This window comes from Thalassophryne amazonica, chromosome 11, assembly GCF_902500255.1.
Source record: "Thalassophryne amazonica chromosome 11, fThaAma1.1, whole genome shotgun sequence".
In the NCBI taxonomy this organism is placed as follows: Eukaryota; Metazoa; Chordata; class Actinopteri; order Batrachoidiformes; family Batrachoididae; genus Thalassophryne; species Thalassophryne amazonica.
This window is the reverse complement of record NC_047113.1, coordinates 5,574,827-5,590,511: the sequence shown is the minus strand read 5'-3', so window position 1 is coordinate 5,590,511 and position 15,685 is coordinate 5,574,827. Positions and strand designations below refer to the sequence as shown.

At 42.0% G+C, this 15,685-nt stretch overlaps 1 protein-coding gene across 1 annotated transcript in view; it reads right to left on the bottom strand.

The window, feature by feature from the left end:
- Positions 1-5,724, bottom strand: part of gpc4 (glypican 4) — a 170,592-nt gene extending 164,868 nt beyond the window's left edge. Inside the window, exon 1 of the mRNA XM_034181484.1 lies at positions 4,984-5,724. Within this exon, the coding sequence (XP_034037375.1) occupies positions 4,984-5,137 (154 nt within the window). The 5' untranslated portion in view covers positions 5,138-5,724. The remainder of the gene's footprint in view (positions 1-4,983) is intronic.
- Positions 5,725-15,685: the final 9,961 nt, after the last annotated feature.

Here is a 15,685-nt window from a genome sequence, read left to right as displayed (position 1 = left end):
TCAATGACATCATCAACAAGCGTTACCGCGATTGGTCGGTGGAGTCCAAACCTCTACTGTCGGCCAAATTTATACTGTGAACCGAATATATCGTTTATACCGCCCAATGCTATTACAATGTATTCAATCCATGCAACGTCATGCCCAAAACCTTGAAAATGCCAGTACTCTACATGTCTGTGAACCATTTGTTTTAACCTTTATAAAAATGGCAACACAGAGTTGCTGTGAAGTCATACGACTTTGACTATGCACCACACCACGTAGGATTTGATCGGCCAATGTCAAAACATAGTTAAATCTCTGTAAATACTCATCTAAAACCTTAGAAAACACCATCTGCATTCTATAGTCATGAACTATTTGTTTTACCATTTATAAAGCTGACAGCACTGGGCCTCTGTGAGGTCACATGACTGCAGGCGAGTTTTCATTTCCCTCCAAATTACACAATATGAAGGAGACTTTAAAATAAGCTTAATGGAAACATGTATTTAAAAAATAAAAAGTATCACAAAAAAGACTCATAATAGCCATAGTTTGCAAAACTGCAATGAAAGCACTTTTTCGGCTGTTACAGGTCACATGACAAAGCTGATCTGCTCTGTGTCAGCCTGATCCCATCAGATCTCAGAAGCTAAACAGTGCGGGACCTGGTTATTACTTGGATGGAAGACCTCTTTGAAACACCAGCGGCTGTGTGTGTTTCTCCAGGTACCACTGGAGTTGCGTCAGGAACGGCATCCAGCGTAAAACTTGTGCCAAATATCGATGCAGATCTGGTTGTATCCGCTGTGGCGACCCCGAAACCACAAAAAAAAAAAAAAATGGGAGCAGCCGAATGGACAACAACAACAGGTCACATGACATACAGAAAGAGTCACATAACATTCAAAAATGTGTGTTGCGGTTCATCTGGACAGAGTAATGATAAGGTCACATTGGCTACAAATTGGTGAGCCAAGCAGTTGGTTTTGTCGCTTGATGGGCGTTCCCAGGACGTGCACACTACATCTCCGTAAAATGTCTTTTAAATTACTTCAGAGGTGCTATCTGGTTACAAAAACAGCGTTCTACGATTCAGAAGTATTTATTTCTTGCCAACTTTTACAAAATATGAGAAATGGACTTCTACACAAATACAGCTGTTGTGGCGCGTATTCTGCCATCTTGTATTATTTGGTTCGAGCAAACAGCTATCTGATTTTATGCTGCCTATTCACTCAGATTACAGGACATCCAGAAAGTTTTCATGGTGCTTTATTTTTACACATTTTGCTATGTTGCAGCTTTATTCCAAAATGGAGTAAATTCATTTTTCCTCCCTCAAAATTCTACTCACAACACCCCATAATGACAACATGAAAAATGTTTTTGGGGGGGGGTTGGTAAATTTAATAAAAATAAAAACTAAGAAACTAAGTATTCACACCCTTTGCTCAATACTTTGTTGATGTACCTTTGGCAGCAGTTACAGCCTCAAGTCTTGAAAACAATGCCACAAGCTTGGCGCACATATCTTTGGGCATCAGATTCAGCTCTGTTCTCTGGCTGGGCCACTCAAGGACATTCACAGAGTTGTCCTGAAGACACTCCTTTGATATCTTGGCTGTGTGCTTAGGGTCATTGTCCTGCTGAAAGATGAACCGTCATCGCAGTCTGACGTCAAGAGCGCTCTGGAGCAGGTTTACATCCAGGATGTCTCTGCACATTGCTGCATTCATCATTCCCTCAAATCCTGACTAGTTTCCCAGTTCCTGCCACTGAAAAACATCCCCACAGCATGATGATGCCACCACCCTGCTTCACTGTAGGGATGCTGCCTGGTTTCCTCCAAACATGACACCTGGCATTCACGCCAAAGAGTTTCATCTCTGTCTCATCAGACCAAAGAATTTTGTTTCTCATGGTCTGAGAGTCCTTCAGGTGCCTTTTGGCAAACTCCAGGCAAGCTGCCATGTGCCTTTTACTGAGGAGTGGCTTCCATCTGGCCACTCTACCATACAGGCCTGATTGGTGGATTGTTGCTGGTGGATCCAAACATCTTCCATTTGCGAATGATGGAGGCCACTATGTTCATTCGCACCTTCAAAGTAGCAGAAATGTTTCTGTACCCTTCCCCAGATTTGTGCCTCGAGACAATCCTGTGTCTGAGGTCTACAGACAATTCCTTTGACTTCATGCTTGGTTTGTGTTCTGACATGTACTGTCAACTGTGGGACTTTATATGTAGACAGGTGTGTGTCTTTCCAAATCATGTCCAATCAACCGAATTTGCCCCAGGTGGACTGCAATTAAGCTGTAGAAACATCTCAAGGATGATCAGTGGAAGCAGGATGCACCTGAGCTCAAGTTTGGGTTTATGGCTATGAATACTTCTGTACATGTGATTTTTGTAGGTTTTTTTTTTATGAATGAATAATGAATGTCATCCATTTTCAAATAAATAAGATGTGGAAAAAAGTGAAACACTGGCTGCACTGTAGCAGTGATGTTGGGTTGCCAGTATTTTCATAAAAAAAGACTTAAGGTCTAGTTTGGCCCTACCTAGCTGCCTCTTTCCACTGCAAAACACTCGCTCTGATTGAAAATAAATGGCAAGTCACCACTTAACCTCTATCTCTGCTGTCACTTGTAGCTAATGTAACCCTAGCTCATGAGACGGAATGCTTGTTAAACCTCATAAGAGATGTTGATAAAGCAATGAGTTAGAAAAAAACCCAAAATGGTAACATTTAGTGGGACTTATTTCCCTCACTGGAATGATAGTTGTTGAGAGGACAAACCCAGCAATCGTATTCCATCACTAAATGGCAAGACTGTCATTTCTCTATTGTGTTTTGTTGACATTCTGAAAATATCACTTAACTTTTGCGCAAATCTGTAAAGGAATCAAAGCTCATGACAACAAGCCGGTTCTTTATTGCAGGCTGCAAGGAAACCACTTTCAACTAATCCATAGCCTGCAGCAACGGGCGTTTAGAGTCAGTCGTGAACAGGAAGTCACAAATCAAGCCAATATGAAGTGTAATCCATGTGTTGTTGAATTGTGCTCACATATTTGGCAGCATCAAATGAAGGTAGTGGTGTAGTGGTGGGGACGCTGACAATCCCCCAGTGCTCCCACTTACACTGGCTCCAGTCAAAGTTAGGAGACTCCTTCCCTCCACCTTCTAAATCAACCAGCTCTCAGATTCAAACTACTTTGTAAATTTTCCAGCAGCTCTGAATGCAACACTTCATGCAACGTGTGCATGTCGTGCAACACTTTGCATGTGAAATAACAACTAAAACGCACACATAAGGAGAGAAGAACCTTCCCCATGCAGTCACACTGATTCACAGGATGTTTTACTCCCTTCAGGACTGTGCAATAGAGCTGAAACAACTAATCGAATTAATCGATTAAAATCGATTATTAAAATAGTTGTCAACTAATTTAGTCATCGATTAGTTGATAAATAACTTTGTTTTACCACAAATGTTTAGTTTCTTCCATATAATCAACTGAGCTTTGCTTTGAATCTTGAACCAATGAAGAAGTGCTTCGAGCTGCTGCTTCATTGGTTTCATTTGTTTTATTTCGCTTTATCTTAATTTTCCCCACTAAAACCCCAAAGAGCATATATCTGTGAGGAATATTTACCTTTTTATGTTAAACTGACCTGTTATGGTCTTCTGAAACAGTTGATAGATGTATTTTATGCTAACGCTTATGCTAATGCGTTAGCATGTCTATGGCGTTTTCAATGTTAAAGTTAGCATTAAGCTGCTGGCATTTCAGCATGTTTGTGAGCAGGGGTGGTGGCCAAGTGGTTAATGCGCTTGGTTTCAGTTCAGAAGGTTCCGGATTCAAATTCCACCCCTGCCACATTGCTCCATGTAATGTGGAGTTGCATCAGGAAGGGCATCCGGCGTAAAACTTGTGCCAGTTCAACATGCAGATCCACCTTGGATTTGCTGTGGCGACCCCGAGTGCAAACAAGGGAGCAGCCGAAGGGACTTACTATTTCAGCATGTTTGTGCATTTGTTTTCTGTATAATAATTAATGCCTCAGCGTTTGTTGTTGTAAAAGAGTCAAATGTATTACAAATTATAATATTTTTAATTTATTTTTATTTATATATTAATAATAATAGCAACAACAATAATAGTAATAATAACTAATAATGCTACAATACAATTTTAGAGAAAGAGACACGAGTCATATGTGTCATTGTGAATTGACCACATAGTTTACAAGTTATACAGAGACTGTTGCACATATAATGAGTCAGGCTACAGTTTTTGATTTAGGTTTTATGGTTAACTGGTTATGCTAATTGCTCGTTTGCAGCAACAAAAATACCTCTTTTTTTTCACCATATATTTTAGAACATTTATGTGTTTCAATGTTGTTTTATGGCAACTCAAAGCAATGTCATTTGAAATAATTATTTTTGTTCTTTATTATAAACTGTTTTATTCTTTATTATTTTATATTTCAACAGTCAAGGGACATTTGACGATTTGTTGATTTTCAAGTATTTTAAAGTTTTTCAAATAATGTTCTGTTGTTAAATAAAGTGATGGAAGGAGAGAAAAACTGTTTCCCTGGCACATTTTTTTAAAATTCCCCGCTAATCCGATTAATCGTGTTGAAACCATATCAGATTCATCGATGAGCCAAATAATCGTTTGTTGCAGTTCTACTGAGCAAAGCATCACCAAGTTGATTTTAATGACATATTAATGACTGAATGGAATCTAATGTGCAAAGAAAAGGAACAGAAATATGTTTTGTTTTTTGGCTTGGCCAGTAAAACATAACATAGCTGTGGATCATCAGAGTGATCAGATCCTTGAAAAGTTCTCTGCTTCAGGGCCATCAGGAGTCCTCTGTGGGGCTCGCTGTGGCCCCAGACCCCTGCTTTGGGAAACCCTTCAGTTTTAACACAATAAATACCACCAAGCCTTCGTCTTTTTTTATTTTTTAAACTCACCTTGTACTTTGTTGGGGACGTCGTTGACATTGAAGCCTTTGGAGCTGTAAGCAGCACGAACTTCGTTGCAGTTTTTCAGTTTTTGCTCCGCAGTTCCCGAAACACAGAACACAGCCAGCGTGCAAACCGCACACAGCACCAAAAGCGTCTTCATCTTGTGTCACTTTAAAAAAAAAAAAAAAAAAAAAAAAAAAAAAAACCCTACAGGCTAACCCACACAAAGGAGGAAAAATAAGGAGCGCTCAGGTGGAACTAAGCTAGGACAAAGTTTCAGTAACTCCCACGCTGAGCTTCGTCATGGAGACGCGCTGATTTCTGACTTCATTCACACACCAAAAAAAAAAACACTTCAACACTGGTTAGTAGTCGTCTGGTGAAAAGAAAAAACAAAAAACAGCAGCAGTTCTGCGTAAATGCCGAGTTCCAGACCCGAGGATAGAGGCAAAAAAAAACCCAAAAAACTTTCTGACTGCAAGCGGCGAGGCGGAATCACAGCGAACACTGTTTCAAAGCTTCGATCAGAGTGTCGAAGACGGTGAAGCCGAAACACACTCTCTCCTTTTCGTCCCAAAGTTCAGGACGCCGAACCTTCTGTCGGACAGGACGCTGGACTCACATACAGATGCGAGCTGAAAAAAGCCTGTTGGACACCCAGGAGGGTAAGTTCCGGGGACAAAGAGCTGGAAAACAGGAACACCAGGGGTGGAGCGTGGAGCCGGGACCAAAAAACCCTGGATCTGTCTGGAGTCTAGACTCCAGGACAGGAAGGTGGAGTTAGAGTGACCTTGGGGGGAAGAAAAGACACGTTAGATATAACCCAGTCCACAGCATCACAAATCTCTTTATTTCAGAGCCACCTTTGACCCGGGTTGTGAGAGGGCTTTGTTATCTGTTTTTACTGCTGCAAACACAGATAACAAAGAGATAAATCCTGTGAAATACACACAGTCCCCCGTGTGTCCGTCCAAACAGAAAATAAGACAAATCATTAGTGAAGATAAAGTGTTCGGTGGGGACCCACTGGAGGATCCTCAGAGGTCACAACGCTGAGAACGAGAAGCCCGAAACCCCCAGGCCTTACGTTTGACACCGAGCCCTCATCCGGTGTGAACCATAACACGCCGGGACATTTGTCTAATTATGTCCAATACTGAACCTCATTAGCGTTGACTAACACACACGTACGCTCCCACCAGGTTTAATCCCTATGAACTCACAACTGTTACACAGTTATGACCTTGCTGTTGACCTTTCAAGGTCATGTCATCCAAACTCATAAGTATATAATCACCGGGACAAATGTTTGACCTACGCCTGTGACAGGTTTAGTTTGATGCTCTGTTCTCATTTGGAACAAGAGCAATCTGAGATTTATCCGCCAATCCGGATCCAGATCACCTCCAAAATTCAGCGGAGTCTTCCACGGCCTTATATCTATCTGTGGTGCAAATTTGGTGAGAATCCGTGAAGTAGATTTAATGTGATCCTTCCAAGCCTATATAAAGTGAATTCTTGATCCAGGATCCATATCTGGATCCGGATTACCTCCAAAATACAGTGGAGTCTTCCACGGCCTTATGTCTATCTGTGGTGCAGATTTTGTCAAAATCCGTGCAGTAGTTTTGACGTAATCCTGATAACAGACAGACAGACAAATTAATAAATAAATGCTGATGATTTTATTACGTATTTGGTGGATATCCTGATTGCGCCTCATCAAGGTTTAGGTCAGCTTTAATCAGTGCTGCCCTGTAGGAAAGTTGCCTTTCAGGGGTGGAGAGCAAGATTTCCAGGGGGGGGGAGAGATACATATACTGTTACACCGGAACTGGCAGCTTATTGTCATTGACAACCACAGACGCAAGATGGTACAGATTGTCCATAACAAGCTGTAGCCGTGGTATGGGGTGAGCATTCCCCCCGAGGTGACAGTGAGCAATATTTACAGCCAGTATGCATGTGTATGCTGGAAAATGGAGGTAGCTTGGACGCTAAGTACAACGGCTGCAAGGTGACTTTTTCTCGCTTCTTCTTCTTAGTGCAGCAGATAACAGAATATTTACAGAGGAATACTTCAAATGGTGACAAAAGCATCAAATTTGGCAGAAGTACACCTTAGATATTACTCTTTTGAAAAAAACGACGGGCCACTTGAATTTTCAATAGGCGGCCATGTAGGGATCAATTGAAGAATTACATAGGGGTCAAAATATAAAAATGCTCCAGTCATATTGAAAATTATACCATATTATTTGTCTGATTGTAAAGATTCCAAAAAGGTATAGTTTGGACTATCTATGACTGAATTCTATAGAGTTATGGGGTAAAAACAACAAGAAAGTTCAGTTTCAATTTGTATGAGGTTTATTAGAAAACTAACCGGCAGTTTTATAAAAAAAAAAAAATAAAAAATAAAAAAAAACTATATGGATTTGAATCATGTGCGATTACACCAGACATGCTTGAACCCTCGTGCACATGCGTGAGTTTTTTCACGCGTGTCAGTGACGTCATCCGCCTGTGGGCAGGCTTTGAGTGAGCACTGGTCCAGCCCTCTCGGCTGAAATCCTTTGTCTGAGACGCTGCTGGAGACGGCGCGCGTTGCTTTATCAAAAATTTTTCAGGACATGTGAAGGATATCCGAGTGGACACTATTCGAGAAATTCAGCTGGTTCTCGGTGAAAAGTTTAACGGCTGATGAGAGGTTGTGGAGTTTCTTTCGCTTTAAGGACAGCTCACAAAGCGGATCGGCGCGGTCGGAGGTGGCGTCCGTCTGGCTGTTTCGAGCTGAAAACTTCCTAATTTAAGGCTCTGTTCACCCAGGTTGTCGTCAGAGAACAGAGAAGTTTCAGAAGAAGTCGGCATGAGGAGTTTATGCGGACATTCCACTGTTAAAGGAGATTTTGTCATGAAAGAACGTGCAGGCAAATTCGCCGAGTCGGTTCCATGACGACGACGCAAATCCGTCTGCGCCGCGACAGGAAAAACACCTCCGTGTTGAAAACCATTTGTAAAATTCAGGCGGCTTTTGATGGCTTTCAACAAGTGAGTATCTGAGAAATTGTTTAACAGCTGGGCATGTTCCAATTTGTCCGTTAAGGTTTCCAATGGAGGTGTTTTTCCTGTTGTGACCCCCGCGGTCGGGTCCGGCCCAACATGCGACTCTGCCCGCACGTTCTTTCATTACAAAATCTCCTTTAACAGTGGAATGTCCGGATAAACTCCTCATGCCGACCTCTTATGAAACTTCTCTGTTCTCTGACGAGGACCTGGGTGAACAGAACCTGAAATGTGGAAGTTTTCAGCTTGAAACAGCGAGACGACGCCACCTCGGAGCGCAGATCGCCGTCAGGCGCCGTGGGCCGTCCTTAAAGCGACACTTACAGACCAAAATCTCTCATCATCCGTTAAAATTTTCACCGAAAACCAGCTGAATTTATCGAATGGTGTCCACTCAGTTGTGCCTTACAGTTTTTGAAAAAAATTTGATCAAACAAAGCAGCAGTCTCTGAGCCATTCCTAAACAATGAAAAAAACGACTAGAGGGTGGGCCACTCCTCACTCAAAGACTGCCCACAGGCGAATGACGTAACCGACAGCCGTGAAAAGACTCTCGCATTCCCATGAGGGTTCAAGCATGTCTGATGTAATCACACGTGATTCAAATCCATATGGTTTTTGAAAAAAATAATAAGGTCGGATACTTTTTCTAATAGACCTCGTACAGGGGACAAAAGTTAGAGTTGCTCCAATTTTGTTCAAAGGTGATGCAAATTAGTTAATAGGGTTTCAAAAAGGAATAGTTTGCATCATGTATCATATCATGTCATAGAATCCAATGGACGTCAACATTATTTGACCTTTACTTTAGAGACCAAGCATTCAACACAGTCAAAACTATTCAATTTATTAATCCAAGTAGCTCAATCAACAATTTGCACCATGTTTTACTAAAATTGGAGCAACTTTAATTTTTGACCCCTGTACAAACTGAAACTGACCTTTGTCACCATTCTTAAGGTTTTTACCCCATAACTCCATAACATTCAGTCATAGATAGTCCAAACTATACCTTTTTGGAATCTTTATGATCAGACAAATAATGTGGTATAATTTATTAGGCAAGGCAAGTTTATTTGTATAGCACAATTCAACACAAGGCCATTCAAAGTGCTTTACAGAGACATTAAAAGCAACAAAACATAATTTAAAACAGTAAAAACAGTTGATTAAAGAAGAAAATAGAAATGAAGAAATACAGTAACACAAAATAAAAGCAGGCTCAATACACTGAGCAGTCAGGATTAGAGCCCGACCGATATGGATTTTTTGAGGCCGATAACGATATTTGGATGAAAAAAATGCAGATAATCGATAAATCGGCTGATTTGCCGATAGCCGATAAATCAGCCGATATTTTGTTTTTTTATGAATAAAATGTTCTTTTTTGGACCATTAACAAAAAGGTATGAGCTAAAAGCTGAAGCTTTGTCCTCATATTGATTAATTTTATAACAGAGAAGAATTTTCAAGTTCAAAAAAGTTCAAACAGGCCAACTAGTAAGATATCACTCCTGAAAATGATCTTTGCCATATCACGTGAGGTAAATCTGCCCTGCAGAGTTAACTTTTCAGCAAAAAAAGCAAGTTTCAATCTCATATCATTAAAAAGTTATTTACAGTTTAGTAAAGCTTAGTCCCAGCTGTCGTATACGACGGAGTTGGCCCCAGAGGGTTAATGGCAAACGGCAGTAATTCCCAGAACCCTTACGGACGACCAGTGAATTTGAATGTTTCAACGTCTTAGCAGTAATCAAAAGTTTTTCATGCTAGAAATAAGGTCTACACAACGTGGGCTTAATAAAAAGCATGACCGACGCAATGAAGCACATTTGACACATTACTACATAAACTGAGTTAATCAAACTGAGTTGAACTGAAACAGGAGAAATGTGAGGTGAATGTAATCGCAAAGTTATTACAAACAACATCCTTATAAACTTACTTGTATGCTTTTGTCAGCTGATCAGTGCAGTGTGACGGCGAACTACGGGGGCCGGTGATGAACACATTTAAGCAGGGGTGTAAGCAGCTCTCAGTTGAATGGAGTCAGAGCTCCATCTACTGGACAAACGGTGCAAGGACATTTTACATTGCCGACAAAAACATTATTTCAGTAACTGATCTGTTTATGAGAAATTATCGGCGTTCTATTGGCAAAATTTCAGCCGATAGAGAGTACTTTGAAAAGCGCTTATATCGGCCGAAAATATCGGGCAGCCGATATATCGGTCAGGCTCTAGTCAGGATATGAAAAGAAGTAGAATAATAAAAGGCATAAATCAGCAATGTGCAGTTGAAAAGTACAGGCAGTAAAATACAGCAGGTAAGTATTTAATCTAAGAGGACGTTTCAGTAAACAATAGTGTCTTGAAAGTTTGTTCCACAGGTGAGGAGCAGAGGAACTGAATGCAGCCTCACCTTGCTTGGTTCTTGTTCTTGGAACACACAACAAACGTGTTCCAGATGATCTAAGGGTTCTGGATGCTTCGCAGGGACCAGTAGATCAAGCATGTATTTGGGTCCGAGACCATTTAGGGGTTTCTAGACCAGCAGTAAGATTTTAAAATCTATTCTTTGACTCACAGGAAGCCAGTGTAGCGATTTAATGACCGGTGTAATATGGTCCAGTTTCCTGGTGTTTGTAAGGACTCTGGCGGCAGCATTCTGAATCAGCCGCAGCTGTTTCATAGTGTCAAAAAGCTTGTTTGTTCTCTCTTTCTAAGAAAAAAAAATCCACCCGCCCTCATGACTTCTTTCTGATGTCAAGGATGCTAAACTAATGTCATGTTTTTTGTTCTTTTTTTTATGGGGCCTTATTTCACCTAGTCAATCTGTGGTTGTCTGCATTTTGGGTTCAGTGTATTCATCTGTCTAAAGCCTGTTTTATGCTTTATGCGTAACTCTGTGGCCACGCAATCATTAGAGGTGGGCGGATCGATCCTAATATCAATAATATCGATACCAACGCTGGTATTGATATTGAACGATCCTTGTGTAAAAAGATCGATACTCAGGCAGTGCGAAAGCGTTGCGTCTGTCCGTCTGTCTGTCTGTCCGTCTGTCTGTGCTCAGCATAAGTCCAGTCCTGTTACTGCCAGAGTCTTCAAATTCACAGGGAACATTCTTGGGACACAATCCTTGGACAAGGTCAAAGATGTCTAACATTGACCTATTTTAAGAGGTATTTAGAAGGTTAAAATGTCATATTTGGTTCCTATTTTAATGATATGATCTTGCGGATGGTACCGTGGTGATGTCACTTCCTGGTATTGCTAGCTACTAACTTCACTTTGTTTTTGGCTAAATATAACACCTTTCTCATATATTATGTAAAAGCTAGGCAGAAATAAACACTTCTAAAACTGAATACGCTGTTTGTATAAGCTGATAACACCTCTGGACTAATTTACGAGACATTTTGTGGACGTCAGCCTGCAAACTAACTTCCGCTAACTCAAAGCTAACTTCCACTCTTGTCAAAAGCGTAAAATGTAGATATTGTTTATGATTGATTGATTGATTGAGGGGCTTTATTGAACATGTACAAATTGTACATAAGTCAGTAGGATCTTAATAATTAATTAAACAACTGCAAATTATAAAGAAAACAATGCTCATATGTCCGAGGGTAGTTTAGCATTGCGTTATATATCTTCCTTTTTCTGGACTAGTTTATCCCTCAATGATCTCCTCTTCTTTATACAAACCAGCGTTACATGGAATTTCCCTCCATGAATTGCTGATTATTTCAGCATCTTTGTAGTTTTCAACTCCGTGTTGTAAAGATTGTTCATATTTGCGGACTTCTTCTGCCAAACGTTCCTCTATTTGAGTCATGATCAAGATGTAATCAGGTTGCACACTGCAAAACCTTTAATCAATTTTTAAATATGATGGGAGAGGAAGGAGTGAAACTGGAAAAGTGACCAGTCACAGCTCGTGCGGTCTCCATCGTTTCAACGCGTAGTTTAAATTTTTGGGAGGTGCACATCACCCTAGAGAGAGGGGCTCGGAGAGGGGTCACAGCGACGCAGAGCGCTCTGCGTGGCTACGGAGCTGCAGAGACGGAGTAGCATAAATCAGGCTTTACGCCCAGTGGCACTCTGTACGGCTCTCAACAGCTTAGACCAGGTTTTTGATGGTGAAAGGCACAAACGTTTCTGGTGACGGATGTAGTTCCCGCTGTACACGCCTAAGCTCACCTTAAAGAGGCCAAGGAGTCCTACAGGAAGAAGGTGGAGAGAAAGCTGCAAGACAACAACATGAAGGAGGTCTGGGATGCAATGAAAACCATCACAGGCTGCAAAAGCAGCAGCTGCAGCCCAGTAGATGGGGGTGTGGACAGAGCAAACCAGTTTAACGACTTTTTTAACAGGTTTGATTGTTCTACCTCTGCAAACCCCCCATCAACCCCTCCCGCAGCAGTTATCACTTCATCACTATCAAAACCCCCAGCAGATCAGCCCTCACCCTCACCATCATCATCATCACCGTCAGCACCAAAACCCACAGTGGATCAGCCCTCGTCCTCACCCTCACCATCCTCACCACCATCATCATCATCATCGTCACAGTCAGCCAGAACAAGCACCCGCTCTCACCGTCCTCCCTCCTTCACGGCAGACCAGGTCAGGAGAGAGCTAAGGAGACTCCACCCCAGGAAGGCAGCAGGCCCGGATAAAGTGTGTCCCAGAATGCTTAAGGCCTGCGCCAACCAACTGGGGGAGCCCCTCCAGCATGTTTTCAACCTGAGCCTGCGTCTCAGAAAGGCCCCAGTCACATGGAAGACATCCTGTGTCATTCCAGTTCCTAAGAAGGCACACCCGAAGGAGCTGAATGACTACAGGCCAGTCGCTTTGACATCCCACGTGATGAAGACCATGGAGCGACTGCTGCTGAGCGTCCTCAGACCTCAGGTCAGACATGCTGAGGACCCACTGCAGTTTGCATACAGGGAGAAGGTGGGAGTGGAGGACGCCATCCTCTACCTCCTTCACAGGGCCCACTCTCATCTGGACAGGGGTAACAGTGCTGTGAGGGTCATGTTTTTTGATTTCTCCAGTGCCTTCAACACCATCCAGCCCCTGCTACTGAGAGACAAGCTCATGGAGATGGAGGTGGACACTCATCTGGTCACCTGGATCACTGATTATCTAACTGGAAGACCACAATACGTCAGACTCAGTAACTGCACCTCGGACACAGTGATCAGCAGCACTGGAGCACCACAAGGAACTGTGCTCTCTCCAGTTCTGTTCACTCTGTACACATCAGACTTCAATTACAACTCGGAGTCGTGCCACATGCAGAAGTTTTCAGACGACACTGCTATTGTGGGATGTGTGCGAGAGGGACAGGAAAGAGAGTACAGGGACCTGATACAGGACTTTGTGGAGTGGTGCAAATCAAACCACCTGCAGCTGTACATTGCCAAAACAAAGGAGATGGTAGTGGACTTCAGAAGGTCCGGGCCCACTCTGCAGCCAGTCTCCATTGAGGGGGTCGATGTGGAGGTGGTCCAGACTTACAAATATCTGGGGACACTTATGGACGATAGGTTGGATTGGTCAGCCAATACTGACACCCTCTACAGGAAGGGACAGAGCAGACTGTACTTCCTGAGGAGGTTAGGGTCTTTCAGGATCTGGCATAAACTCCTGCGAATGTTCTACCAGTCTGTGGTAGCCAGTGTCCTCTTCTCTGTGGTGGTCTGCTGGGGGAGCAGCATGAAGAGGAGGGACGCCGGGCGACTGGACAGGCTGGTGAGGAAAGCTGGTTTAGTGCTGGGAACAGAGCTGGAGACACTAACATCAGTGGCAGAGAGAAGGACCCTCAGTAAACTGCTGGCCATCATGGACAATGTTGAGCATCCTCTGCACAGCGCCATCATCAGGCAGAGGAGCTCATTCAGCGGCAGACTGCTGTCCCAGTCCTGCCACACGGACAGATTCAGGAAGTCTTTTGTCCCTCAGGCCATCAGACTGTTCAACTCTTCCCATCTCAGTAAGAAATAATCCTGTGACACATCTGTTTGACCTTTTATTGCTTTCTTTTGCACTACCAACACTGTTTACATTGTGTACTGTTTACACCTGTGCTACGTCCTCACTACTGCACTACTACATTTACTCCTCCGTCATATTCTCTGAGACTGGATGCTGTACTTGCACACAAATTTATTTTATTTTTAGTTAGTAGCTTTTATTGATTAGTCCATTTTTCTTTTATTTACTTAACCCTATTTTGTGTGTCTGGTGCAATGTGTGTGTCTTGTCTAATGTGTAAGCTGCTGGATGCCTTGAATTTCCCTCTGGGATCAATAAAGTATCTATCTATCTATCTATTTATCTGATATTATTGCACACCTCGTTTCAAACCAACACGCCCACAAGAGCGCAAGCTGTTTTGTGGCAAATTTTCGCTTACCATCTAGTGTTACAAATGGCTTTTCCAACTGCTTTTCATTTCCTGCCAGCGGGTTCTATAACAGCAACAACTAAGCACGTGGCACTGGGTATCACTGTCCAGTTGTGCAGTTTGTCTTCAGACATTTTAATTTAATACAACATAATTTGTCGTAACTTCTTCAATTAAAAGGCAAGCTTGTGTTACTGCAACTGGAGAGTCAAAATTGCAGTGCTGTTCCTTACACAAACACGTGCCAAGCTGTCCTATAAGCAGCTGTGTGTTTAGTTTGCAGCTGCCTGTCATATAGTGCGTTGGATGTTGTAAACTACAGCGACCTGCTGCAAGTGTGGTGCAACTGCACAGGTGGACAGAGAGTATAACCCTGTCAGGGGAGAGGTAGAAAGCAGGTTTGTAAATTAAAAAAATATACCGCAATGCTAAAATACCCTCAGCCATATGAGCACTGTGTTCTTTTATTTATAATTTGCAGTTGTTTCATTAATTATTAAAATCCCATTGTCTTACGTACAATTTGTATATGTTCAAATCAAATCATCATTTGTTCATGTTGTGCAAATCAAAGAATATTTGTAGATCACCCTCTGTGTATTTGCTGTATTAATGAGAAACTCCTCAATCCATTCGTCCTATTAAGGTTTCAAATCCCACAAAACCTCGGAGAGATCGCCGCGCTGTGAGATCTCAGTAACATTGAGAACTGCATTGAGACACTCTGATCATGCTGCACTTTAACCGCTGCACACAGACAACACCATTAACATCACATCATAAAACTATTTTTATATTGTGCCTAAAACTCTCATGAATATATTCTCTGGGTTTATAGACGTTGTTATTGTGTTTATTTTATGTAAACGTGAGAATCACAGTCTGTCTCTCCGTTATTTTCAGTGGGAGCTGCTGTGAGCTACAATCGCTTCCTGATCATGTCGTTCTGGGGGAAAGTCAAGTTTGCTCTTTAACGTCTTGATTATTGTTCTTTACAACACTGTTTGTCCTCTTTGTTCCAGACTGATATATATAATATGTCTGAAATTTGGTTTGCGTTTATTAAATTCCACGCAGATTAAATGTAGCAGACACGGATTATTTGTTATAATTGTTTTAGCAAGTTTTCAGGGTATCATGCAGCAGTCTCTTATTAACGTGATGAAAAGCATAAAAAATTACATTTTTGTAGTATAATGTTTATTTACAATTGTCATCGTGG